Consider the following 26,727-nt stretch of genomic DNA (forward strand, 5'->3'; position numbering starts at 1 on the left):
CAGTTTTTCATGTACTTATTGGGCATTTGTATATCATCTCTTGTGAAAATCCATTCAAATTGTTTGGCCACTTTATAATTGGATTGTCTTTTTTATTGATTTGTAGATTTTAAAAAATATATTCTGGGACAGGTCATTTATCAGATTGGTCATTTTGATTTAATTTTGTTTTATACTTAGGTAAAACATTTACATGATTCCAATGTCAAATTTACAAAATAAGATAAATTTTAAAAGTCTACCTTCCATCCCTGGCTGCCTTACAATCTGTTTCTTCTCTCCTCCTATAGATAACTTTTGAAAAGTTTTTCATTTATCTTTGGAGTCACTATTTACTCTCTTTCTCTCTCACTCCCCATATGGGAGGCAAGAAATCAGATTGGCTCTACCTTTAAAATACTGTGTGTCTAGCATCCCACCATCTCCACTGACATTGCTCTGATCTGAGCTACATCTTTGCTCACCAAGATTACTGCAAGCCCCCTGGCTGGTTTCCCACGGTATTATTATTTTTTTTAACCAGGGCGCCTCAGACCCCCAGGTGTCAAAGTCCGGCGGGCACTTCATCCTCAGGGGTGATCAGAGTCCAGTGCTGGACATCATGAGAGCGGTTTCCCACTTTAATCCTTACAACCTCCAGTCTATTCTCAATACAGCAGCCAAAGTGATCCTGTAAAAATCTACATCAAACCATATCATTCCTCTGTTCAAATGCCTGCATATGTTCCCTAATTCACTCAGAGTAAAAACCAAGGTCCTAACAATGCCTACAAGGCCCTATGTAATCTGGCCTCTATTATCTCCAATCTCATCTCCTATTCCTCTTTCCTTCACTCCTTTGCTCCAGCCACAGTGGACTCCAGCTATGCCTTGAATATACCAGGCATACCCCTACCTTAGGGACCTTGTACTGGCTATCTTCTCTGCCTACAAGTCTCACTACCAGATACCCAAATGGCCAACCCCCTTACTTCCTTCAAGTCTGCTTAAGTCTCATCTTCATAAGGCTCACCCTGACCAGCCCCTTTAAAATTGCAATATTTCCTGCCCCTTCACCATTCTTCTCCATCACCACACCCTGCTCCAGCATTCTCAATCACCCTTACCATATTTTTTTCTTTTTTTCCACAGCACTAATCACTTTCTGACATACTATACACCTATTTATTATTTATTATCTGTCTTCCCCACTAGAACATAAGCTCCACAAGAGCAGGGATCTTTGTGTTTTGTTTGCTGGCACACAGTAAGTGCTCAATAAATATTACTGGATGAATGACTTAAAAATGAATTCTAGGCATTGTTCTAAGCATATTTAAAAGATTATCCCACTTAATTATCAAAATAATCCTTAAGGTGGGGTGCTATTACTAATAATTTGACAGATGAGAAAACTGAAGCACAGAGAGGATGAGAACTTGCCTAAGTTCACACAGTTGGCAAGTGAGGAAGTCAGTTTCAGAGAGGCAGTTATTTGAGTTAGGCCATACTCCTTAAATTCTTGTGAGATGAGATGGAACCTTATTCCACAAATAAAGTAAATCATAAAGGTAAAGGTAAATAAATCCCTAGGTGAGAATTAAGGGTAACAACACACTCAAGGAAAGAGATGCAGCCTGAACAGAAAGTTCAAGAATGGGGACTTCCCTGGTGGCACAGTGGTTAAGAATCCACCTACCAATGCAGGGGACACAGGTTCAAGCCCTGGCCCAGGAAGATCCCACATGCTGTGGAGCAACTAAGCTCATGCACCACAATTACGGAGCCCACATGCCACAACTACTGAAGTTCATGTGCCTATAGCCCGTGATCAGCAACAAGAGAAGCCACCACAATGAGAAACCCATGCACTGCAACAAAGAGTAGCCCCTGCTCGACACAATGAGAAACAGCTGCGCACAGCAACAAAGCCCCAACACAGCGAAAAATAAAAATAAATAAATAAATTTATAAAAAAAGAATGGCTGAGGGAAAGGCAAATGGCTCAGATTGACTGAAAGAAGGGGTTAATGCAAAGTACTTACAGGAGGTATCATTAGAAAGGGAAGTTAGGACGTATGATGAAGGATCTTCAAGAAAGAACTGATGAGGACTTCCTTGGTGGTCCAGTGGGTAAGACTCTGCACTCCCGGTGCAGGGGGCCTGGGTTCAATCCCTGGTCGGGGAATTAGATCCTGCATGCATGCCGCAACTGAGATCCCACGTGCCACAACTGGAACCCAGTGCAACCTAAATAAATAAATAAATAAATATTAGATAGAAAGAAAGAACTGATGAGAAGACAAAGTATCTGTGAGTTTGTAATATTGTAAAGGGAACAAAATTTCTGCAACCCAAGTATAACTTGAAGGAAAGTAACTCTATTATATGACTATCTCGAAAAAAAAAGATGCAAAATTTAATTCATACACAGGCATGGCCTCCAAACTAAGTTATACATATAGATTTTCTGTACCACCATCCTCTTAACCACAACATGAAAATCCTTAGCGATCCCTACAGTAAGAGGCAGCTTTATTCAGACTAAAGGAAAAGGTGTTATCAGAGGCCACAGCCAAACACTAACTTTCATTTCAGATGTTAATGGAATGGAAAAGAGAAAATAGTATCCATAAATGTTTCTTTCTCACATTTGGGAATCACTTTCTTAAAAAGAAGAGTGTGGAGAGTGAAGGAGGAAAAAGGGGAAGTTTCTTCATTGTCCTTTGCAATGCTCTGTACAAGGAGAATAAACCCAGTGCCTTTGCTCTTCCCATTACTTAGGGAACACATAATAATTAGGAAAATTATGCAACAAATATTTATTGTGGGCTTCCTCTGTGTGCTAGATAAAGTAATATAGACTTCTTCCCCATCTCAAACGTTTTAGAGATTATTTTATTCAGTGCCCCATTAGAGGCTATTTCACTCAGTGCCTTTGCAGATAAACCAGCTATTCATGCTAAGAAGTGACCCTATGGGTTGCTGGTATGTATTATGATCATAGCATTTTCCCCAAAAGCCAAGGATAAGCTTCTGACACATCAATCCTGTAATCCAACACACCTCTCTCTGTGTAAAGAATGCTTTATAGGCAGAACTGAGTACAGGATGGGAATGTGAGCTGCATAAACCTCCTTTTGGATATTTTGGTTGATAAAACCATGCAATCCAGCAGAGCAGGCTGGAATTCTGCCAAACGAGCTCATATCCCCAGAAAAACTAATGACATTCATTGGGCTAGTAGGGAGGAGCCAGTATTTTTTCTTTATGAATTATCAGAGCTAGCTTAAGTCCTATGAAGACCCTAAGCATTGAAAGGATTATGGTACCTTCCTCTCCCACACATACATAATTCAGGATGAGTGTAATTAATTCCAATAAATTTCTGATTTTCTCATGAGGACAACTTCAATAATTGAAATACCAAAAATGAAATTATTTCCAAAAAAAATTTAGAGATGCCCCTCCTACTTTGTTAAGCATGTATATCATTTACCTGTTGGGTATTTATCACTATATATTAAGAACTGACGAAAGTCTGGGGGCTGAGAATCCCTAAGTGGCTTAAACTTAACCAAGGCTACCTACCATTACCTTCCAAACCATTTACAATATGTAATATCTTCTGCCTTGTGCCCACTCCAGTGCCTACCCAAGGAAAGAGCCTGTAATACCGTCTCCCTTTTACACCCCCTCTAACTTCCTTTTTCAGTGATGGATCCTTAGACACCCCTTCCACAATTCAAGGGTCCTTCATCACAAATAGTTTGGAAAGCATTGGTTGTAACTGCTATATCTACCAATGCTGTATGACAAGAGTGTGGAAGAGAATATAGAATAGGAGAGTTCCCAAAAGATCACACCTGGTCAGTTCAAGGGGTAAACAGGAAGATGAAATACTACAGTGGGCTCTATAACCACCACACACTACTGCGTGTGCCTCACAATCATGTATATCATAGGTTCTCAAATGGACGGGTCTTTGAATGCTCCTGCCACAGCAAACTATTCCTAAACACAAAATAGGGCTTCATATACTTCTCAATTCATGTATAAATGTATTTCTTTAAAGATTTTATTCAGCTTTCGATGCATTGTATGTATGTCAATCAGTGTTTTCTGTCTTCAGTTGTAAAATTCTGGAGCATAGATGCTAATACTCCACAGTGTTCTTTAAGTAGTATCATAATCTGTATTTGCAGCTCTAATTATTATTATTTTTAAAATTTTTTATTTATTTTTGGCTGCATTGGGTCTTCATTGCTGCACACGGGCTTTCTCTAGTTGCGGCGAATGGGGGCTATGCTTTGTTGCGATGCGCAGGCTTCTCATTGTGGTGGCTATTCTTGTTGTGGAGTACAGGCTCTAGGCGCGCGGGCTTCAGTAGCTGTGGAACGCGGGCTCAGTAGTTGTGGCTCGCGGGCTCTAGAGCACAGGCTCAGTAGTTGTGGCGCATGGGCTTAGTTGCTCCGCGGCATGTGGGATCTTCCCGGACCAGGGCTCGAACCCGTGTCCCCTGCGTTGGCAGGCGGATTCAAACCACCGCACCACCAGGGAAGTCCCCTGCAGCTCTAATTATTAAAAAAGCCAATTCTAGCAGGGTCTGAGATCACAGGCCTGAATTTCTGCCCCTACCCTCTGATCAGTGTGTGGTCCTTCCCTATACCATTCATATCTATTGTCTAACCTCTTTGTCAGACTTGATGAAAGCAGAGCCTATGGATAACTGCTGCTGACCATTATACTGAGGCCCTGTGATAGTTAAAGTATGGTATGGTATAGTAACTATGGTAACTATCCCCTTCCTCTCCCTACAACCTATTCTGGCTCTGTCTCCACGTGGCACTCTTTTCTGATTGCAGAAGAGGAGGCCTGCACATCTCTCTGTGCTCTTTGCCAGATTCAGATCTGCAAATGGTGGGGTGGAGGTGTAGCAGAGCATTGTCTCATGCGTCATATAGGGTGAGGCATCCCCACCGTCTTATGTTCTGCCAGTACTATTTCTCCCTCTCTGCTACAAAAAGGATTTTCAGGGCCCTGTCCATTTTTAAAAACTGAGATGTAATTGACATATTATGTTCATTTCAGGTAGGGCCATATCCAAATTGCAAAATGGATTGGATATTTTGCTAAATATATGTTCCATGATACGAACCAGGACTGCTGTGAGGTACTCAAAATGCAGACACTGTCCAATCCTCCTCAGGGCCTCCAGAGGAGGCCTCCAGTGGTTCACATGCAGCCTTGCTGAATCAGGTGCCGTGCTCCTTTCTTCCCTGTACATCCGGAAAGTATAAGGCAAACGGGACCCCAAAAAGTGCTGCTGGAGCCCTAGGGTGAAAGACAGGCTTTGTCTGATACATATACATACAGAATGATTCAGTATCCTGTGAAAAAGAAGACACTGGAGTGCAGAGTAGGTGGTGGAGACACACTGAGGAAAGGGGGAGGGTAGACTTACAGCACCACACCATTTTTACAAGGATGTTCCAGTCAGTCATAAAACAGTGCCAGCCTCCTCAGTCCTCTTTCACATCCCCTGGTTTTTCCTTTTGTTTTGCTTTGTTTTTAATTTTGGAAGGGCCAACCTCTTCACTGGTTCAAACACTGCCCCTTCTATTTTGAGAATTCCCTGGGGGAAGTAATACCATTGTCTCCCAAGGTTACCCAACTCACTGTGTCACATTACTTGCAGTTGGGTAGGTCTTTCCTGGGTTTTACTCAAACCCCCCTTGCTGCAGTCTGAGCTCATTGCACTCAGCAGAGATGGCGATAAGCCAACCACTATCTTCGGAAAAACAACTCACCAGGGACTCAGGGCCGGAAGGTCATTCTGTCCCTCCAATACTGCACAGCCTTCCAGAGCACACCCAGGGCCTGAGGCAATGAGGGCAGAAACACCGAGGATGCAATGTAGGACCCTGGCAGGCAGTAACAGAAGGAAAAAAAAAAAAAAAAAGCTCCAGACAATGATAATACAGACACACCGACAAAGAACGATGCACCCAAACAAACTCAGAGGCAGGGAGGGACAAGATGGCTCCCCTCAGTTCGGGCGAGGCTGCGGAATTGCCAGACAGCACTTATCCGGGAAATATCCTAACTAGAAGCTTCTTCTGGCGCCGAGGCAATAGACTCGCCCCTCCAGCCGGCCCTCAGAGCCCCCATCCCTACTCAAGTCGGAGTGGGAGCTCCCTCTGGAAAACGAGCGGGGGCGAAGGGGGACAGCCACGCCCCCGCCCCCCAGGCACAGCGAAACCGCAGAGCAGGAGCACGCGTCCCCAGCCCGGCCCCTGCGGCGCCACTGGTCCACCCCCTGACAAGCAGCAGCCAATGAGCGGCTCCTGCCGCCGGCCTTTAAGAACCGCGCGCACTCTCCCTGCAGCGGATGCTGCCTGCCTAGCACTCCAACGGAGTTTCCATGGAGACCGAGGCTGGGCCCTGGCGGCCTTTCGACGTTGCCATGGAGACAAGTCCCGGGCTAAGGCTCCGAAGCCCCGGCTCTCTGCCGGCTCAGAACCCCGCGGAGCCGCTGTGCGAGGCCGGAGCCGTGGTGGCGGCGGCACGCTGGGACCTGCGGAAACACTCTTTGCTCATCGTGATCGGCGATATCGGTACAGAGAATCAGCTGAGGGCCGTTAGGGCCCACCTTGAGCAAGGTGAGCTTGCTGTCCTGGCTGCGCTCAGGACATCCTCCATCCCGTGCTTCTCTGCCATGTGCATCCTCCATCCTTAGCGTGCACTTCCTGAGATCTGTGCACCCCGTTAATCTGAATCATCAGCCCCTGTCACCTGCATCTTCTGTGTCACGCGTTCATATCCTCCCAAGCTGCCAACATCTCACATCTCCATCCTTCCCGCACACCCCATGGCGTTCGCAATCTCCCTGAGGCAGGGGGGAGAGTGGGGGATGGGGGGAGCTGGGCAGTGCCTGGGTGGGGGGCCCGCTGGTTATACCCCTCTCTCCCGCAGTGTCTTGGGCCAGAGGTCCTGAAAGTCGTCACCATCCCCTGGAGAGTCCATGTCCCTACCTTAGTTTCTTCTTTAGGGTGTCTGAACAGGAACAGGGTGCGTTTTGAATGCCGCAGACAAATCTCAAATATCCCAGTGCCAGCGGCCAACCTGAGAGAGTGACCTTCGTGGCCACAAGCTCCTCAGTCCTCCACTGCCTGTGGCGCAGTGCTGCAGAGCCACCTGCGGGTGGAAGCATGCTGCGGGGGAGTGGAGGCAAGGAGGGGGCCACAGAAGGGGAGTGTAGAATCCTACTTACCTGTATGAGGAAGGCAGTCCCTAGTATCTGGGAATGGGCCCCTGGGTGTCACTTCTATCACAATTGGGCAACTGCGCAAGAAAATTCCTACATACAAACTCGTTAATGACCAAATTTAGCCTAAACTCTGCACTTCTCCCTCTGGCTCAGCAAAGCCCAAGAAAGGCACAGGATGGGAGCTAGACATAGGCACTAGACACATTTCTTAAAGACATCAGTGAGGCTGATCATGGCAGCAGTCCTTATCCCCTCCCTCTCCTTACCCCTTCTGTGAGCTTGGAAATGCTCCCACAAGTCCAATCCTTCTGACCTTATCTAGGTCCCTCTTTGTTTCTTTTTCTCTCACAGGGATTCTCTCCTGGAACATTGATTTATCATCCATTGACTTGAACCAACAATTGAGACTCTTCATTACCCGGCACCTAGCTCACTTCTCCTCAGAGGTCAAAGGTTAGGACCAGTGTCATTTGTCTCAGTCCTTTGGGTGAGGGCTGGTCACAGAAGAGCAGAAGTCCACTCTCCCTGGCAGAACTGGCCTTGTGGGAAGTTTGGGTCAGGGAGGAGGGAGGGACTCCTGAGGGGAAAGTTGTAAAGCTCCTTAGCTATCCCCACATACCCAGTACACTTCGCAGACAGATGGTATGATGGTGGAGGAAGCCTGGAGAACGTAATTTCTACTTGAGAAGAGGGTGGTTTATGGACAGCCACTGACGTGCAGTAAGGGAATGTGGTACCTCTTGAGTGATCAGTCATCTCCCAAGTAAAAATCCCTTTTTTTTTGTTTGTTCCCCTTTCTGTATGCCCTGGCCTCCTTGCTTCCCTTTGCAGAGACCCTTGAACCTCCCACTCAGCTTCCCAGATCCTTGCTTAGCACTTTCCCTCAGGCTGCACAGCCTATCCCTCCAGCTTTCAGGGTTTCTGGCTCCTCCTTTGGCTCAGTCAACAGATGTCCAGAGCAGAGCAGAAACCTTGTACCAAAGGCTGATGAGCACCATGAAATCCAGAGTGGAAGCAGGGTTTCCTGGATTTACTGCTGCAAGAACTAGTCATACTTTGAGGTTTGGCACTGAGATCAAAGTTCACAGGATGCAGCTTCCCATTCTGCTATGTGGGAGAAATGGTCAGGAATTTGTGAAAATGATATTTTAAGAGTGATTATTCCACGACAATATCTGTGGGGAGACTGCAGAAAGCCCTCCACCCCATTACAAAAGTGCTGGGCATCTGCTCATGTTATTGGTAAATGTTGACAAACCAATTCATACACCAGTGTCTTTACGGAAGATAAATCCACCCATCTCAACAGTCACTGCCATCAAATGACGGAATTCATATCTTATACAGACAATTCTCAATTATCTAGCATAATAGATAGTCACTTCCCTTCTTTTCCTGCTCCTCCTGCTAACTGCCACATGGTTGGTCATTTCCCCGATCACCTACTCCTCTGCTGCTCCTGGAGAGAGAAGACATGGTTAATATGACTAATGCTCCATTATCTTAGGAATATGTGTAGCATTTTTAAACTGTGAGGCTGGCATCTTCTTGATGTGACTGGCTTCCTATGAAGGTAACCAGTCACTGTTTTGAGACTGCCTTCTGTTTAGTATTACTCATTTCATGGCTTCCTCCATTAGCTCTAATAATCTTAAAATCAACACTTTTACCACTTTATTAATCCTAGGAGCTTTGGTGCAAAGCTGGATAAAGGGACGGCAGCATGAAATTAATGACTGAACTGAAGTTTGGGGAGTGTCTGCTGATGTTATTAATTCACACTGAATTCTCCAACCTTGTCCTTTTGGACACAGGTGTAAGGGTAGGATGCCTTCTGAAATGATGTAAGAATGAACAGAACTTAAACCAAAACACCTAGCCATTCTTCAGATTAAGATTTGGGGATGCTTGGGAAAACACTTACAGGGAGATGCATAGTTACTCTCAGGGACCTCTCAGAAACAAGCACTGATATACAAGCACCTAGTAGATCTTTTCAAGCAAAGAGTTTTACCATGGTGTCCTCAAGGGGCTTAGGGCCATTATACTCAAGATCAGGGCTTACTTTTGAGTTTTTTTAGGTTTGGACATTTTCATGGTGGCCTGTGTATGTCCCTGGAGAATAGTGGAGAATTTCCTGGAAAACCCCACAAGGCCAAAGACAGCCACAGCCCCACCCCTGCTGGCTCCTCTTTCAGCTGTCCCTGCAAACAACAGCCCAGAGCAGCTGCAGACACTTCCCCTCCCTTCAGCCTCCATTAGTGGGGAGGCAGAGGAAACCAGGCTGCTGGGATGGGCTCAATGGAATATGCTAGTACCTTATGATTTAATCCTTTCTGCCCACCCCATAGGCTGGGCCCCCATCCCTCTCACCTCTCCTCAAGCCCTGGGCCAAAATGTTGAAAAGAAGGACAATAATTTATCTTGCTATGATAGGGAGAGTGTAATCATTCCTGCCACTACCCCCCTACACACACACACACACACACACACACACACACAGAAAAGGAGGGGACCCTTTGATGGAGCATCAGTGGCCCAGCTCCTTCTAGTGGTCAAATGTGGTAAAGGCTTTCAGAGGTGAATTTGTACCACTTTTGACTCCAGTGGTGACTTGGAGCCTTCCTTTCTAACTCCTGCAAAAAAATCTGGACCTTCTAAGCATTTTAAGACAAACCCAGAAACGATTAGAACAGTGGGAAACTGAGCTTAAATAACACTGTAATACTACTTCTACTATTGGGCACATATAAGAAAGGAAGAGGGCTTCATAATTTATAATTCATGATGGATATTCTAGGACTAAAAAAACACAGGCTGAAGGACCAGTTTGGAAGTCTGTCTGACTCTGCGTCACCAATGATGCACTCACTCAGGAAATGTTAGTTCCTTTACTTCTGCAAACATGAAGACTATTCTGAATTAATACAACAGCTCATTGGCCCCTAGAACTGGGTTTTGTATTGCTGTCAGAAATGGGAAAGGAGGGACATGAAGAGTATTTTAAGTCCCTTCCTGCAGGCACCTCCCAGGCACCTGGGTTTACCTGGGAGCTAAGTTACTCTAGAGTTGAGATTCTGGCTTAGAATTTCCCCGATCACCTAGGTGACCTCTCAAAAATCTTCCACAAAAGGGAGACAGACTTCCAGTGGTATTCGTGCATTGCAGGTTTAGGATTCTAGGAATGAAGGACTTTTTCATCTTTTATGTCATTCACTCCTCATAGCATTATTGGAGGATGGTACTAATATCACACTCATTTTATAATTCAGGAAGCAAGCTTTCAGAGGGCTTAAGTGGCTTGTTGAAAAGCATGATTAGTAAAATGGTAGAGAGGGGTCTCAAATCCAGGACTTGCAGTCTCACTTTGTGTCTGAGCTCAGGCCTCCCTCTCATCTTTGGCGTCTCACCATTTCATTGCAGCAGAGCCAAGGAACACAGCCGGTGGAGGTGTGGTTGTGGTGGGTGGCTGTTCAGAGGGTGAGGGCTGAAGGAAAACTCCACTGTGAGTTGGAACCTTGCCCAGGGTGTGGCCCTTGGGGGTAACAGCTGAGAATAAGGGTGGGCTCTGCGTTGGGCTGAGAAATGTTATTTTGTTCTCAAGCTACATGTCTACTCAAGTTTCCCTCTTTGCACACTCCAGAAAGCTCCAGAAAGCAGGGAGGAGATGGAAGGTTTGAGGTGGGAGGAAATAAGAACTATGAAGTTGCAGAAAGGAGGTGTTTCCCCTTTGTGACGTTGGGAACTCAGCCTGGTTTGTGTTGTATATCTCTGTAGCTGGCCTTCTCTATCCAAGTGGGGCTGTTGCCATGTTGCTGCTTTGCATCCCCGGATCTCAGCAAGGATTCCTCCCCCTCTGGAGTCCCCCTCCCCCCCCTTGCACTGGTGACTCAGCTCCTCCTCCCCTCTGGTGGCAGTTTAGGAGGGACGGGGATGCTAAGAGCAGAGACTATTTTGGCTTCTCAGACCTTCAAAAGCTGCTCTTGGCAGCCAGGGGCAAGGGTGGGGCTGGTGCTGGGCTAAGAGTGGCTGGATGTCATTGTGAGGAAGGCAATAGGAATCGGTCAGGACTGGGGAGGGATGACGGAAGTGAAGAGGGCAGGGAAGGACTATGTGGGAACATGAGCATTGCCCTGCTGGAACTAAGTGCTGGAGCTCTCCAGGTCCTCTCTTTGAGTCCTAGAGCACGTGTCACCAAATCTGAGACAGGGGTAGAGACTAAGGGAAACAGGGCCAATATTAGAAGGATTAAGATCCTAAAAAATGGAGACATCAAAGAGAAATAGCAAAGTGCAGAGACAAGGAGAACAGGGACCCAACACCCTACAGGCTTGTAATGACAGGCGTCATTACAAGATCTTTTTAGTCCAAAGAGTACTTTCTGTGACGTTTAATAATTGGCCTAGAGTAAGAAAATCTTGTACGCCTGGGGCCCTGGTGATCTTCCTTCATCCCTTTAACTATTTCACTGAAAGGCAGAAAGTGCCCTGAATCTTCAGAAAATACCTCTTCATACCCAATGACCAAGAATCCCAAGTATCAGTGCCTGTGTGGTTGCTGTGCTGTGCTGCATCGGCACAGAATTGTATGCGGTCTTAGGGCCCCTGTGCCCCACCCCCGATGGGCTAGAGATGGACTAAGGACCATGTGTCCACTCCAGCATTTCGAACTACCCTCCAACCTAAAATGAGACTTATTTCTGCACTCCCACCCCATTTCTACAGCTGTGGCTCAGAAGCCAGCAGAGCTCAGCGCAACCCCCTCCCTTCAGTCGTCCCCAGCCTTCTCAAGTAGTGCCCCCTCACTCCTACCCCATGCTTTCAGGCCCCCAGCCTCTTTGTCTCCTGCTCCTCCAGGGATTGAAGGTCACTCCTTGAGTCTAAGGGGAGAGGCAGCAGATGGTTCCAGAGAGAAGGGGGAGGGCCCAAGCAGTCCATATCTCCTATGTCCCCCCCAGTGTGTAGCACAGGGCTTTGGTCTTTTGGCTGTTGCTAAAAGAATATTTCTTAACTAAGCGGGGTTGGGGGAGAAGGGCCCTGTGGGCCTTTGGAGACCACCCTGGCTCTGAGCTGTTGGACAACTCCTCAGCTCCCAGCCAAGCAGAAGCACCAGATCACTGACATTGTGAAGGCAAAGAAACAGTTAAGTCTCCAGTGCCTCGTCATGGACCAGCCCCTCTTCCCCGCACAGGCGCCGCCCTCAGCATCAAGCGCCCCCCCCCCCCGCCCCACTCCCACCCCTAGTGCCGCAGACTCTTCCCCGAAGCTGCCGGCTGAGGCCGGAGCCACAGCCTCGATGAGGGTCTCTCTCCCACACCCCAGGGTAAGAACCGAACCGAACCAAAGGGCTTGGCGTGGGGCACGGGGGATGCTGTGATAGGGAGGTGGGATGCGGGTAATGGGAAGGGAGTTGATACCTCATCTGGTGTGTCTGGAACTAGCCCAGCGCGGGTGGGCAGGGTGGGGGAACAGAGAGAGGAGATGAACTGGCTGTGGGGCCAGCCTGGACCCAGAACCAGGCGGAGGCCAATGGGGCCGGGACCGTGACAGGCCACCTCGCGGGCTGAGCTGGGCTGAGCTGAGCTGGGAGCCAGCCGCCTAGGGGCAGTCGCAGAGGGTGGTGTCACTGGCTCTGCCCCGAGGCCTGGGGCTCTGGTGGCGTTTGGGGGCTCTGTCTTTGGTGGGGGCAGAAAAATCTGAGGGAAAGGCGGATGTTATGGGAAGGCATCTGATGGGAGGGTCTCTGGGTGTCAGCGGCTAGATTGCTCAGCTGCTTCTATGCTGGGGGGTGAACGGGACTGCGAGTTTTTGCCAAGTATGGGAAGGTGGGGACACTATGGAAAAGAAGGAAGGAAAGGGTCCTTAAGACGTGGCATGCGCCTCCTCACAGACCAACCTATTTGCAGCGTGCTCCCCACACCCATTCCCTGCGACGAGCTTGAAACTTGGGCCGCGAGCCCCCCTTTCTGGCTCCCTCCGGGGATGGAGAGGCTGCTCCGGAGATTGAGAGCACTCCCTCCCCAGCAGCTGCCCCGCATTCCCCGTCCTGTCAACCCCACAGGTTCCCAGTCACGGCCCGCCCCCCACCTCATCTCTGCTTCCCTTCCCAAGATGGGGGCTCTGAACAGAGAAGCCAGTTCCTTCTCCCTCTCTGCGTACCCCCCCTCCCCGCCCCCCGTGTAGAGGCAGCCAAGAAAATGACTTGTCATGCTGGTGGGGGTGGGGGGTGGGGGCGGAGCTGGAGCCTGAGCTCAGCGCGCACACTCACACTCGCTCACACACTGCGGCAGACTGCAGCTGCCCGGGCGCCCCCCCTCCCCGGCCGCCTCCCTGCGGAGACACCTGCCCTCCCGCCCGCTCAGCCTCAGCACCCGCAGCCCACTCCCAGCCCCATCTCTGGCAAAGGGACGGGCCCCTGCCTCACCAGGTTTCCTCTCCGAAGAAGGAGGGAAAACGAGTCAATTGCCGGGGGCGGGGAGGGTGTGGGGGTTCGTAGAAGAGAGAAACAGGGCTTTCCCCCAGGCCTGAAAAGGAGGAGCACAAGGTGTAAACCATGTAGTCGCCAGTCACAACCGGAGAGCACAGGGGTCAGGGGTAGGGTCTTGCTCCAAGGCAAGTACTGGGATCAGAGAAGTCTAGTGGTTATAAGCCAGTCGAGGGGACTGCAGAGGATGGTAGACTGGGAAAGGCGGGTTGTAGATAGAAAGCAAATCCATCAGTACCCCAGGTCTTTCTCTTTCTGGCCCTCCTAGCTCAAATGTGTGACCTTGTGTGTTCGTGGTGTGTGTGGCGGGTGGGTGTGGGGGGAGAGGAACTGCCCTTCTAAGCTAAACTGCTTAGAGCTAGCCTAGGGCCGGCCGCTCCCCAAACCATGGTGCATCCCTCATCGCTCACCTGCCCAAGCCCTGCCCGTGCGTGTCTCTGAGGTGCTTCTCATCCTCTGAACTGACCTCAAAGTGTCCCTCAACTCCCAAGTTAATAGAAGAGAATGCTTGAACTCCTCATAGGCCCCACCTACCCTGTGCGGGGCTTGGTCTTCTAACACCATCCCTAGTTCATTTCCCCCGCAGCTGCAACTGCAGCCCAGTGCTGCCAGATCTGCCCGATCCTGGCACCATCGCTCTTCCGCTTAACAAAGGCCCTGGCCCCAGGGTCCTCTTGTCTGAGCCCCAGAAAGAGGAGAGAGCGCTGGGTCACAGAAGAGGGTCTGGGGGACAGGTTATGTGTCCTCCCACCAATATCCTCCAGACAGCCCACTCCCCAGACCATCTGTTCAACTCCGTGTTTGTAAGGTAACTCCACTGTGTGCTGCAGTTGGTAAGGGCAGGAACGGGATGGCAGCATCCTTCTTCAGGATCTCCTGTCTAACCTGGCACTTTTTTTCTTTGCTGCATTGCTTGGTGTTTCATGTGAGCCTGGATAAGGGAAGTAGAGAGGGGATTTGACAGTGTATTATGTTCCTCCATAGCCTGGGGAACACTCTGAACCTCTCCTGCCTTATCTGTTTCTTGTTTGTGAATCCCAGACTCCCCTCTCCATGACAGAAGGCCCACAGGAGAGGTGCAAGGATGACAGGAGAAACTGTTTGAAAGGGATGGGTTGTGGGGAGTGAACCAGGTCTTTCTGGAGCCTGGGGACATGAAGGTGAGGTGGGAGGGGGAGCTGTGAAACCTTTGGTGGTGGAAACAGTATGATTGTGTGCATGTTTGTGAGTGCAGGCTCGGCCTCTGCGGAACCAGAGCACAGAACAAGAGGTCCTATTTCTCCTGTGCATCGTAACCAACCCCCAAGGGTTTAGATAGCGTAGACTTCTCTGAGTCTTTTGGAATGGGACTTCTGGCCTTGGATGGGGGTTTGAAAGGAGGATGAGGAGTCTGTACTCACTGCACAGAAGCGCCCATCTCCTTATTTCCAGGCACTCTGGCAAGAAAGCCCAGGGCAGAGGCAAGCTAGTGAGGACAGAGCTGAGTGAGGATCATCCTCTGAGAGGCCCTCCCTTCAGCTCAGCCCCACCCCACCCCCCATCCCCAGGCAGCACCAGGAGCTTAGTGCTCTAGAGGGACAGACAGGGACAAAAGGTTCTTGTCTCCAGGGCAGTCTGAGGCGGGAGTTCCAGGCAGAGGGGGTGGCAGATGAAGGGAGGGAGAAGACAGCCATTGTGGGAGAGGGGAGGAGGAAACCCTGAAAGGGAAGGGCTGCAGGAGCCAGTCCCTAGACCTTACTCAGCAGTAGCCAGAGTGGCAGGATCTCAGGATAAGCAGGCTTCTCTTTCCCCTAAGCCCCATTTTCTGACAGCGCATTCTTTCCTCTCCTGCCCTACACAATGTCTCTCCATTTTAGTCTATACCCACTTCCTTCAGTACAAATTCCTGCATCTCTCCCTCAGGCCAGAGGACCCTCTGCCACCAGAGTGAGATCCTAGAGACCATCGTCCTGGTAAACCCCAGTGCCGACAGCATCAGCTCCGAGGTAAGGCCAGGGCCTGTGCTTTGCCACGAGGGCCTGCCGAAAGTGCCGTAACCCACCCTTGCCAGTGCTACTGCTGTAAGGCCAGGAATTCCCGGACTTGGCTTTGAGCCATCCTCTCTCTGCCATCTAAGCTGCCTCACAATCCCAGCCCCATCCTGGAGGTGCTGTGGGGCTACCAGTGGGGAGCGTGTCCTTGCAGAACTGAGGGGAACCAGGAACATTCTGTGCCCTTCCCTGGGCTTCCTCTCTCTGTGACCAGTCCTCTCCTTCCACTCTAGGTTCACCACCTCCTTAGCAGCCCATCAGCTCACAAACTACTGATCTTGAGTGGGCAAAGTTTAGAGCCTGGGGGAGACCTCATCCTACAGAGTGGCACCTACTCCTATCAAAACTTTGCCCAGGTCCTTCACAGCCCAGAGGTAAGTTCTATGTCTGAGTGTCTAGGAGGAACGGAACATGGGGTAGGACTAGAGCTGCGGGGAGGGATCCAAGGAAGGGAAAATCCCACATTCCTTGACCACCAGGGATGCTGGCAGAATGGTAGAAGATCACCTCAGAGAGAGATGGAGATTAGCAGATTGAGTCTGAGTTGGGTTGCAATAACCCCAATGACCTGATCAGCCTTCTATCTCCCCTTCATCTAGATTGCCCAATTGCTCAGCAATAGAGACCCTGGGATCCAGGCTTTCCTCACTGTGTCCTGCTTAGGGGAAGGTGATTGGAGCCACCTGGGACTATCCAGTTCCCAAGAGACCCTGCACCTCCGGCTAAACCCTGAGCCCATGCTGCCCACCATGGATGGCGTGGCTGAGTTCTCTGAGTACGTCTCTGAGACCGTGGATGTGCCATCCCCCTTTGACCTGCTGGAGCCCCCCACCTCAGGGGGCTTCCTCAAGCTCTCCAAGCCATGCTGCTACATCTTCCCTGGCGGCCGCGGGGACTCTGCCCTCTTTGCCGTGAATGGTTTCAACATCCTGGTGGATGGTGGCTCTGATCGCAAGTCCTGCTTCTGGAAGCTGGTGCGGCACCTGGACCGCATTGACTCCGTGCTGCTCACACACATCGGGGCAGACAACCTGCCAGGCATCAACGGACTCCTGCAGCGCAAAGTGGCAGAACTGGAGGAGGAGCAGTCTCAGGGCTCTAGCAGCTACAGTGACTGGGTGAAGAACCTCATCTCCCCCGAGCTTGGAGTCGTCTTCTTCAACGTGCCTGATAAGCTGCGGCTGCCTGATGCCTCACGGAAGGCCAAGCGCAGCATTGAGGAGGCCTGCCTCACTCTGCAGCACTTAAACCGCCTAGGCATCCAGGCCGAGCCCCTCTACCGTGTGGTCAGCAACACCATCGAGCCGCTGACCCTCTTCCACAAGATGGGTGTGGGCCGCCTGGACATGTACGTCCTCAACCCTGTCAAGGATAGCAAGGAGATGCAGTTCCTCATGCAAAAGTGGGCAGGCAACAGTAAAGCTAAGACAGGCATTGTGCTGGCTAATGGGAAGGAGGCTGAGATCTCGGTGCCCTACCTGACCTCCATCACTGCTCTGGTGGTCTGGCTACCAGCCAACCCCACTGAGAAGATTGTGCGCGTGCTTTTTCCAGGGAATGCGCCCCAGAACAAGATCTTGGAGGGCCTGGAAAAGCTTCGACACCTGGACTTCCTGCGCTACCCCGTGGCCACGCAGAAGGAGCTGGCCACTGGGGCTGTGCCTGCCAACCTCAAACCCAGCAAAATCAAACAGCGGGCTGATAGCAAGGAGAGCCTCAAGGCCACAACCAAGACAGCCGTGGGCAAGCTGGCCAAACGGGAGGAGATGGCTGAAGAGGGAGCCAAGGAGGCCCGCTCAGAACTGGCCAAGGAGTTAGTCAAGACAGAGAAGAAGGTAAAGGAGTCATCTGAGAAGCCCCCAGAGAAGCCTGCCAAGCCTGAGAGGGTGAGGACAGAGTCGAGTGAGGCACTGAAGGCAGAGAAGCGAAAGCTGATCAAAGACAAGGTGGGGAAGAAGCACCTGAAAGAAAAGATATCAAAGCTGGAAGAGAAAAAAGACAAAGAGAAGAAAGAGATCAAGAAGGAGAGGAAGGAGCTCAAGAAGGATGAAGGAAGGAAGGAGGAAAAGAAGGATGCCAAGAAGGAGGAGAAGAAGAAAGATACCAAACCTGAGGTCAAAAAGATTTCCAAGCCAGACCTGAAGCCCTTTACCCCTGAGGTACGTAAGACCCTCTACAAAGCCAAGGCCCCCGGCAGAGTCAAGACGGAGAAGAGCCGGGCTGCCCGTGGGGAGAAGGAGCTGTGCTCTGAGCCCCGGACACCCCCAGCCCAAAAGGGGGCTGCATTCCCAACAAGGGAGCTGGCCCTGTCTTCACCAGAGGATCTCACACAGGACTTCGAGGAGTTGAAGCGTGAGGAGACGGGGTTGCTGGCTGAACAAAGGGACACAGGACTAGGAGAGAAACCACTCCCCCCAGACACTGCAGAGGAGGGACTCCCAAGCACAGTGGCCCCGGGGGCACCACCCTCTGTCACAGGGCTGGAACCAGAAGAGCCTGTGATAAAGGAGAAAGAGGCTGTCCCAGACATCCCTGAGGAACAAGGCAGCAAGGACAGAGGCCCAGACTCTGGGGCTGAGAGAGAGCGAGCCCCCTGGGAGGAAAAGAAGGCAAAGGAATCAGAGGGGCTCCCCGACAGAACAGAAGCCAGAGAGGAAAGTGAACCTGAGGTAAAGGAGGACGTGATAGAGAAGGCCGAGTTAGAGGAAATGGAGGAGCTGCACCCTTCAGACGAGGAGGAAGAGGAAGAGACAAAGGCTGAGGGTTTTTACCAAAAACATATGCAAGAAGCCTTGAAGGTAACGCCAAGGGGCAGGGAGGCTCTTGGGGGCCAGGAATTAGGACTCCAAGGTAAGGCCCCTGAGAAGGAGACCTCGTCATTCCTAAGTAGCCTGGCCACCCCTGCAGGAGCCACTGAGCACGTCTCTTACATCCAGGACGAGACAATCCCTGGTTACTCAGAGACCGAGCAGACTATCTCAGATGAGGAGATCCATGATGAGCCAGAGGAGCGCGCAGCTCCACCTAGATTTCCTACAGGTACCTATGACCTCCCTGGGCCTGAAGGTCCTGGCCCATTTGAGGCTAGCCAGCCTGCAGACAATGCTGTTCCCACCACCCCCAGCAAAGGCTATGGAGCGCCAGAGTCGGAACTCACCTACCCCCCCAACATGGTGGCCGCCCCTCTGGCTGAAGAGGAGCATGTGTCCTCAGCTACTTCAATCACTGAGTGTGACAAGCTTTCTTCCTTTGCCACATCCGTGGCTGAGGACCAGTCTGTGGCTTCACTCACAGCTCCCCAGACAGAGGAGACAGGCAAGAGCTCCCTGCTGCTTGACACAGTCACAAGCATCCCCTCCTCCCACACGGAAGCCACTCAGGGCCTGGACTACGTGCCATCAGCTGGTACCATCTCACCCACCTCCTCACTGGAAGAAGACAAAGGTTTCAAATCACCACCCTGTGAGGAGTTCTCTGTGACTGGGGAGTCAGAGAAGAGAGGAGAGATTGTACGGAGAGGCTTGTCTGGAGAGAGAGCCGTGGAAGAGGAAGAGGAAGAGGAAGAGGAGGAGACTGCAAATGTACAGGTGTCCGAGAAACTTCACGGTCAGTATGAACCCCTGATGTATGCTGCCCCTGGGCACACCCTACATCCAGGGGAACCAGCCATTGGAGAAGTGGAGGAGCGCTGCCTCAGCCCAGATGACAGCACAGTGAAGATGGCCTCTCCCCCACCATCTGGCCCACCCAGTGCCACCCACACGCCCTTTCATCAGTCCCCAGTGGAAGAAAACTCTGAGCCCCAAGACTTTCAGGAAGCAGACTCCTGGGGAGATACTAAGCGTACACCAGGTGTGGGCAAGGAAGATGCTGTAGAAGGGACGGTCAAGCCAGGGCCTGAAGAGGGCACACCAGAGGAGGAGGGAAAGCTGCCTCCTCCCAGGAGCCCCCAGGCCCAGGAAGCACACATCAGCGTTGTTGGAGGACATGCAGGCTGCACCGTCCAACTGCTGCCAGAACAGGACAAAGCAATAGTCTTTGAGACCGTGGAGGCGGGAGAGCCCACAGGGCCGATTCTGGAAACAGAAGCCCTTCCCAGAGATTTGAGAACATCACACCAAGAACCTGGTGAACCTCAGAAAGATGAGTTGCTCCAGTTTCTTGACCGAGGCCTCTCCCCTGAAGAGGTGGAGTCCCTCTCTGTCCTCAGCGTGGTCTCCCCAGACATTGCCAACCAAGAAGCCATCCCTAGGTCTCCCTGTGGCCTGACAGAGCAGCACCTACACAAAGACCTTTGGCCACAGGTATCTCCAGATGACACCCGGTCGCTTTCTCTCTCAGAAGAGAGTCCCAGCAAGGAGACCTCTCTGGATATCTCTTCTAAGCAGCTGTCTCCAGAAAGCCTTGGCACCCTCCAGTTTGGGGAACTAACCCTTGGAAAGGAAGAAAACGGTCCTCTGATGCAGACTGAGGACACCTCTCACCGCCTAGCCCCTGTGTCTATTCCAGAAGCCCGTGCAGCCACAGTGTCACCTCCCACAGATGGGACCAGTGGATATGCTGCACAGGCAGACGTCACAGATGAGAGCCCTGACGGAAAATTACCTGCCAGCTCCTTCTCTCACTCTACACTGTTGGGAGATGGGAAGCACTCACCTGGAATGATCACAAGCCCTGGTGAACACATTCTGACACCTGATAGCTCCCTCACCAGGAGTCCTGAGTCCTTGCCAAGCCCTGCCATGGAGGATATTGCCATGGAGTGGGAAGGTAAAGTTCCAGAGTTGAAAGAGAGACCCCCAGAGAAGAAGGAGAAGGGACCTGAGCCAAAGGATGAAGTCCTACAGCAGAAGGACAAAAGTCTGGAGCAGAAGGGCACAGCCATCTATGGGAAAGATGAGGTTCTGGAAGAAAAGGACAAGGCTGTGGAACAGCAGGATAAGGCTTTGGAAGAAAAAGGAAGAGACTCAGAACATAGGGACACAGCCCTGGAACAAAAGGACAAGGCCCTGGAAGGAAAAGACAAAGACTTAGAACCTAAAGACAGAGACTTAGAACCAAAAGACAAAACCTTGGAACAGGAGGACAAGGTCCCAGGAGAGAAAGATGAACTCTTAGAACAAAAAGTCAGAGACTCTGAACATAAACACAAGGTTCCAGAGGACAAGGTCCCTGAACTGAAGGGCAAGGCCTTAGAACAGAAAGATGAAGCCCCTGAGCAGGACAAGGTCCCAGAACAGAAGGACAAGGCCTTAGAAAAGAAGGACCAGGCTTTAGAACAAAAATACTTGGCCCTAGAACAGAAGGGTGAAGCTCTGGAACAAAACATTAAGGCTGTTGAACAAAAAGACAAGATTCTGGAAGAGAAGGACAAAACTCAGGAGCAGGAAAGTCCTGTGCAGGAGGATAAAACCATGACACTAAAGGAGAAGATCCTAGAGGAAAAATCTCCAGAAAAAGTCAAGGCTGTGGGACAGAAGGAAGAAGCTCTGCTGGAGAAGACCAAAGCTCTGGGTCTGGAAAAGAGCCCAGTGCAGGAGGACAAGGCCCCGGAGCAGGATGAGAGGTACTGGAAGGAGCAGGACGTGGTCCAGGAGTGGCAAGAAACATCTCCAGCCAGAGGAGAGCCAGTTGGAGAACAGAAGGAGCCTGCCCGGACATGGGAGGACACATCTCCTGAGCAGGAGGACAGGTACTGGAGGGGCAGAGAGGATGTGGTCCTGGAACAGGACACATACTGGAGGGAGCTGAGCTGTGAGCGGAAGGTCTGGTTCCCTCATGAGCTGGGTGGCCAGGGGGCCCGGCCACGGTTCACAGAAGAGCGGGAGAGCACTTTCCTCGATGAGGGGCCGGATGATGAGCAGGAAGTGGCCCCCTTGGAGCATACACCCAAGAGTCCCTGGGCCTCAGACTTTAAGGGCTTCCAGGAGCCCTCACCACAGAAGGAGCTGGAGGTGGAGCGCTGGCTTGCTGAGTCACCAGTTGGGCTGCCACCAGAGGAAGAGGACAAGCTGACTCGCTCCCCTTTTGAGATCATCTCTCCTCCGGGCTCCCCACCTGAGATGGTTGGACAGAGGGTTCCACCGGCCACAGGACAAGAGAGCCCTATCCCAGATCCTAAGCCCATGCCACCCATGAGGAATGAGCCCACCACCCCCTCATGGCTGGCTGACATCCCACCATGGGTGCCCAAGGACAGACCCCTGCCCCCTGCACCTCTCTCCCCAGCTCCAGCTCCCCCAACACCTGCCCCACAGCCACTCACTCCTGCGCCCTTCTCTTGGGACACAGCTGAGTATGACAGTGTGGTGGCTGCAGTGCAGGATGGGGCAGCTGAGTTGGAAGGCGGGCCGTACTCCCCCCTAGGGAAGGACTACCGCAAGGCTGAAGGGGAAAGGGAAGAAGAAGGTGGGGTTGGGGTTCCCGACAGCAGCCCCCGCAGGTCAAAGGTCCCAGAGGCCAGCGAGAGCCATGCCTCTAAGGAGCCCGAGCCGGCCGAGCCAGAGCAGAGAGAGCCCACACCCTATCCCGATGAGCGAAGCTTCCAGTATGCAGACATCTATGAGCAGATGATGCTCACTGGACTGGGCCCTGCATGCCCCACTAGAGAGCCTCCGCTTGGAGCAGCTGGGGATTGGCCCCCACACATCTCAACCAAGGAGGAGGCTGCTGGCCGAAGCACATCTGCAGAAAAGGAGCTTTCGTCTCCTGTCTCACCCCATCACCTCCAATTCGACACTCCAACCTTCAGCTATGCAGCTCTGGCGGGACCCGCCGTACCCCCCAAGCAGGAGCCTGAGCCAGGGCCAAGCGTGGATCCCAGCCTCATCCCACCTGCAATACCCCCCCGTGCTCCTATCCCCCAGAGCAAAGGCCCAAGCCCCCCACTTAATGGTAACATCCTGAGCCGTAGCCCAGATAGGAGAACCCCATCCCCCAAGGAACCAGGCCGTGGTCACTGGGATGACAGCACGAGTGACTTGGAGCTGGAGAAGGGGGCTCGGGAGCAGCCTGAGAAAGAGGCCCAGTCCCCAAGTCCCCCGCAACCCATGCCTGCAGGTCCCTCCACCCTGTGGCCTGAAAGTGAGGCACATACCAGCCCTTCCTCGGACTCACACCTGGGTCCTACCCGACCCAGTCTGGACTTCCCTGCATCAGCCTTTGGCTTCTCCTCATTGCAGCCAGCTCCTCCACAGCTGCCCTCTCCAGCGGAACCCCGCTCAGCACCCTGTGGGTCCCTTGCCTTCTCTGGTGACCGAGCTTTGGCTTTGGCTCCAGGGCACCCCCCCAGAGCCCGGCATGATGAGTACCTAGAAGTAACCAAGGCCCCCAGCCTGGACTCTTCACTGCCCCAGCTCCCATCACCCAGCTCTCCTGGGGCCCCTCTCTCCAGTCTGCCGCAACCTGCCTCACCAGCCCTATCTGAGGGCTCCTCTTCTGAGGCCACCACACCTGTGATTTCGAGTGTGGCTGAGCGCTTCCCTCCCGGCCTGGAGGCTGCAGAACAAGGGTCTGTAGAGCTGGTCCCAGGAATTGAACCAGCTGCCCACGGCCTCTGGGACATCACTCCTCTGAGCCCAGCACCTCCAGCTTCACTGGACTTGGCCCCACCTCTGGCTCCAAGCCTGCCTGGAGACATGGATGAGGGTACCCTGCCCTGCCGCCTGGAGTGCTCAGGGGCAGCCACCAAGAAGCCAAGCCCCTTGCAGGGCCCCTCCAGGGATCGTGCCACCAATGGCCCAACTGAAACCAGCCCCAAGCCCCCAGGCCCTGCCCCAGCTGAGGCTGAGAAAGGAAAGGCTGAGGCCTGCCCGGCCTGGGAACGTGGGGCCTGGCCTGAGGGAGCCGAGAGGAGCTCCAGGCCTGACACGCTGCTCTCTCCTGAGCAGCCACTGTGCCCTGGAGGGTCCTCTGGAGACCATCCTAGAAGTGTCTCCCCTGAGATGGAGGCTGGGCCCCAGGGATGTGTTGCTGAGCCCCGGCCCCATCGTGGGGAGCTCTCTCCATCCTTCCTGAACCCACCTCTGCCTCAATCTACGGATGACAGTGACCTGTTAACTGAGGAAGCTCGGCTGGTAGGGAGAGGGGGGCGGCGTCGGGTGGGGGCTGCAGGGGCCACAGGGGGCCCCTGCCCCGTGGCAGATGAGACACCCCCGACGTCAGTCAGCGACTCGGGCTCCTCACAGTCAGATTCTGACGTTCCACCAGAAACTGAGGAGTGTCCATCCATCACAGCTGAGGCAGCCCTCGACTCAGATGAAGATGGGGACTTCCTGCCTGTGGACAAAGCTGGTGGGTTTAGTGGGACTCACCATCCCAGACCTGGCCATGACCCACCCCCTATCCCCCAGCCAGACCCTCGCCCATCCCCTCCACGTCCTGACGTGTGTATGGCTGACCCCGAGGGGCTCAGCTCAGAGTCTGGAAGGGTAGAGAGGCTACGGGAGAAGAAGACACAGGGGAGAGTCGGCCGCAGGGCTCCAGGCAGGGCCAAGCCAGCGTCTCCTGCCCAGCGTCTGGATCTTCGGGGAAAACGCTCACCCACCCCTGGTAAAGGGACTGCAGATCGAGCATCCCGGGTGCCACCCCGACCACGCAGCACTCCAAGCCAGGTCACCCCAGCAGAGGAAAAGGATGGACACAGCCCCATGTCCAAAGGCCTAGTCAATGGACTCAAGGCAGGACCAAGTAAGTATAACATGGAAAGTGGGAGAGATTGTGGTTTGGGGCTGGGTGTGGCTGGTCAAGGGCTCCAGTGGAAGAGAGGGAGGGTGGGAGGGAAGAAGAAGGTTGCCAAAAGAGTTCTACTTTCTACAATGAGTCCTGTGTTGTCTCTACAGCGGCCTTGGGTTCCAAGGGCGGCTCTGGCCCCCCTGTATATGTGGATCTTGCCTATATCCCGAATCATTGCAGTGGCAAGACTGCTGACCTTGACTTCTTCCGACGAGTGCGTGCATCCTACTATGTGGTCAGTGGGAATGACCCTGCCAATGGCGAGCCGAGCCGGGCTGTGCTGGACGCCCTGCTGGAGGGCAAGGCCCAGTGGGGGGAGAATCTTCAGGTGAGTGGCAAGAAGCACCAAGGAGGTAGTCTGGTCAAACTTTACTCAGAGGCAGCGATGGAACACAGTCTCTATTTATAAAAGGACTGAGGGGCACTTCCCTTGCAGTCCAGTGGTTATGACTCTGCGCTTCCACTGCAGGGGGCGCAGGTTCGAACCCTGGTCGGGGAACTGACATCCTGCATGTCGCACAGTGCGGCCAAAAAAATAAATAAAACATAATAAAATAAAAGGACTGAGCTCTTGCTACGGGAGTGGGACTACATCCTGGACCATCAAGTGCCCCATCCCCCGACTTCACATCCTCACCTCAGGCATGTCTTGTCTCCCACCTAGGTAACTCTGATCCCTACTCACGACACGGAGGTGACTCGTGAGTGGTACCAGCAGACTCATGAGCAGCAGCAACAACTGAACGTTCTGGTCCTGGCGAGCAGCAGCACCGTGGTCATGCAGGATGAGTCCTTCCCAGCCTGCAAGATTGAGTTCTGAAAGAACCACTCTCCCTTCCCCAAGGATCTGCTCCCACAACCCCCTTAGAGAATGGCTACTGCTGAGTCCTTTGGGGTTGAGGGACATGGGAGTTGAGGGGTCGAGGGGAACAGGATGTCTCGTGGGAACTTAGGCTGGGCTAAACGGGAAGGGTTGTCCCTCCCCTTCATCCATGCCTGAAAGGAGTCTCAAAACCAAAGGTAACAGGATTAGGATAGGGGGAGGGTGCAAAATTAGGATACAAGGTCATCTGATGCCTGAGAACCCCAGAGTGACACCCTCTCTTAGCACTGCCTAATGCTGGTGTTGGGTGGGGAGTGAGGATGGATCTCAGAGAGCAACCTCCTCCCTCATGGAGGGAGATCATATCCCCAACCCCAAGGACCTTTTTATCTTAATCTATGTACTTAGCATCCCAAGGAAGGATTTCCAGTAGTAATTTATGTGACCTGGGGGCAGGATACTGTCAGTGAGGTTGCCAGAGCTGCATCCTTTCCTCCATCTCCCATTCCCTTCCCCACCAGAGTCTGGGTCCCAGCAGGGGTCTGGGGGTACGCTGCTGCTACACTGTCCCACTGCTTCCCTCCGTACCTGAATGTTTCAATCCAAAACTTGAAGCACTTTTGACCAACAGATTGGTGAGAGAAGAAAGGAGCTTATCCTCCTGGCCCCTGCTTCATACCATTCACATCCCAGAGCTGTGCCCAGACCAGGCCTACTGGGCAGCACAAAGGATCAAGGAGAGCCCAGCCCCAGCCCAGACTTCTTCCAAGCTCCCTGACCTTATGAAGTTTTCACCCACCCATTCCAACTCTCCTGATCCCTTCTCATACCTGCTTGGCTTATCTGCATGTGGTCACCTGCTGTGGCCTGGTGTGTAATGGGTTAAAAAGCCACTGCCTGACATCCTAACGTTTGACACCCCAGCAACGTGAGACTCCCCCCAACATTCCACTATGCCATCCTGCAGCTGAAATGGGAACGCTGGCTGCTTTTCCAGCCCCAAACTCTTGGATAGAGGATCGGGGAGGTGGAGGCCATGCCAGAGGACTTGGGGAAAATGAGAGGGAGGAAGGAAAAAGGGAGAGGAAGCTGAGCTAGGTCTTAACTCTTACTGAGTGAGATGAAAACAGGCCGAAAATACCACCCCAGGAGAGGACCTCACCCCAAGCAAGCCGATAAGCAGCCCTGCCAGACTACTGCGGGACTGAGAAATCCAGACGCTCTTCAGGGCTCAGCTTCTCTGCCAAATGACTGTGGAAACCAAAACGAGACCGCCTGTGTTCTTCCTAGCTCCCACCCTCTCGTGCTGCTGTGCTCTGCTCTCCCCTCCCCCACCACGTCCCTGCTACAGTTCCCAGCTGCTGTAACGGAGCCACCTCCAACTCTAACAATAAATCAAGTTCATTACA

The 26,727-nt window shown here is 52.3% G+C and overlaps 2 protein-coding genes and 1 non-coding gene across 4 annotated transcripts in view; 1 reads left to right on the forward strand and 2 right to left on the reverse strand.

Annotated features, from left to right (window-relative positions):
* TP53BP1 (tumor protein p53 binding protein 1) overlaps positions 1-7,139 on the reverse strand; it is an 89,142-nt gene extending 82,003 nt beyond the window's left edge. The window contains exons 1-3 of the mRNA XM_067029103.1: positions 7,014-7,139; positions 5,138-5,313; positions 2,025-2,229 (exon numbers count right to left, since the gene is read on the reverse strand). The gene's annotated coding sequence lies outside the window, so the exon portion shown is untranslated. The remainder of the gene's footprint in view (positions 1-2,024; positions 2,230-5,137; positions 5,314-7,013) is intronic.
* LOC131754189 (small nucleolar RNA SNORD88) lies at positions 523-611 on the reverse strand. The gene has a single exon (XR_009335222.1). It is a non-coding gene; the product is annotated as a small nucleolar RNA SNORD88 (small nucleolar RNA).
* On the forward strand, positions 6,273-26,727 carry MAP1A (microtubule associated protein 1A). 2 transcript variants are annotated; one of them, XM_059059326.2, is made up of 7 exons: positions 6,273-6,641; positions 7,601-7,702; positions 15,635-15,717; positions 15,996-16,136; positions 16,362-24,450; positions 24,603-24,823; positions 25,160-26,727. In XM_059059326.2, the coding sequence occupies exons 1-7, from the start codon at positions 6,404-6,406 to the stop codon at positions 25,313-25,315; spliced, it is 9,030 nt and encodes a 3,009-aa protein (XP_058915309.1). In that variant the 5' UTR covers positions 6,273-6,403; the 3' UTR covers positions 25,316-26,727. The 2 variants fall into 2 exon arrangements, with proteins under 2 accessions (XP_058915309.1, XP_058915308.1); XM_059059325.2 differs by lacking the exons at positions 6,273-6,641; positions 7,601-7,702 and adding an exon at positions 12,456-12,571.

Source organism: Kogia breviceps, chromosome 3 (genome assembly GCF_026419965.1).
Source record: "Kogia breviceps isolate mKogBre1 chromosome 3, mKogBre1 haplotype 1, whole genome shotgun sequence".
Taxonomy (NCBI): Eukaryota; Metazoa; Chordata; class Mammalia; order Artiodactyla; family Physeteridae; genus Kogia; species Kogia breviceps.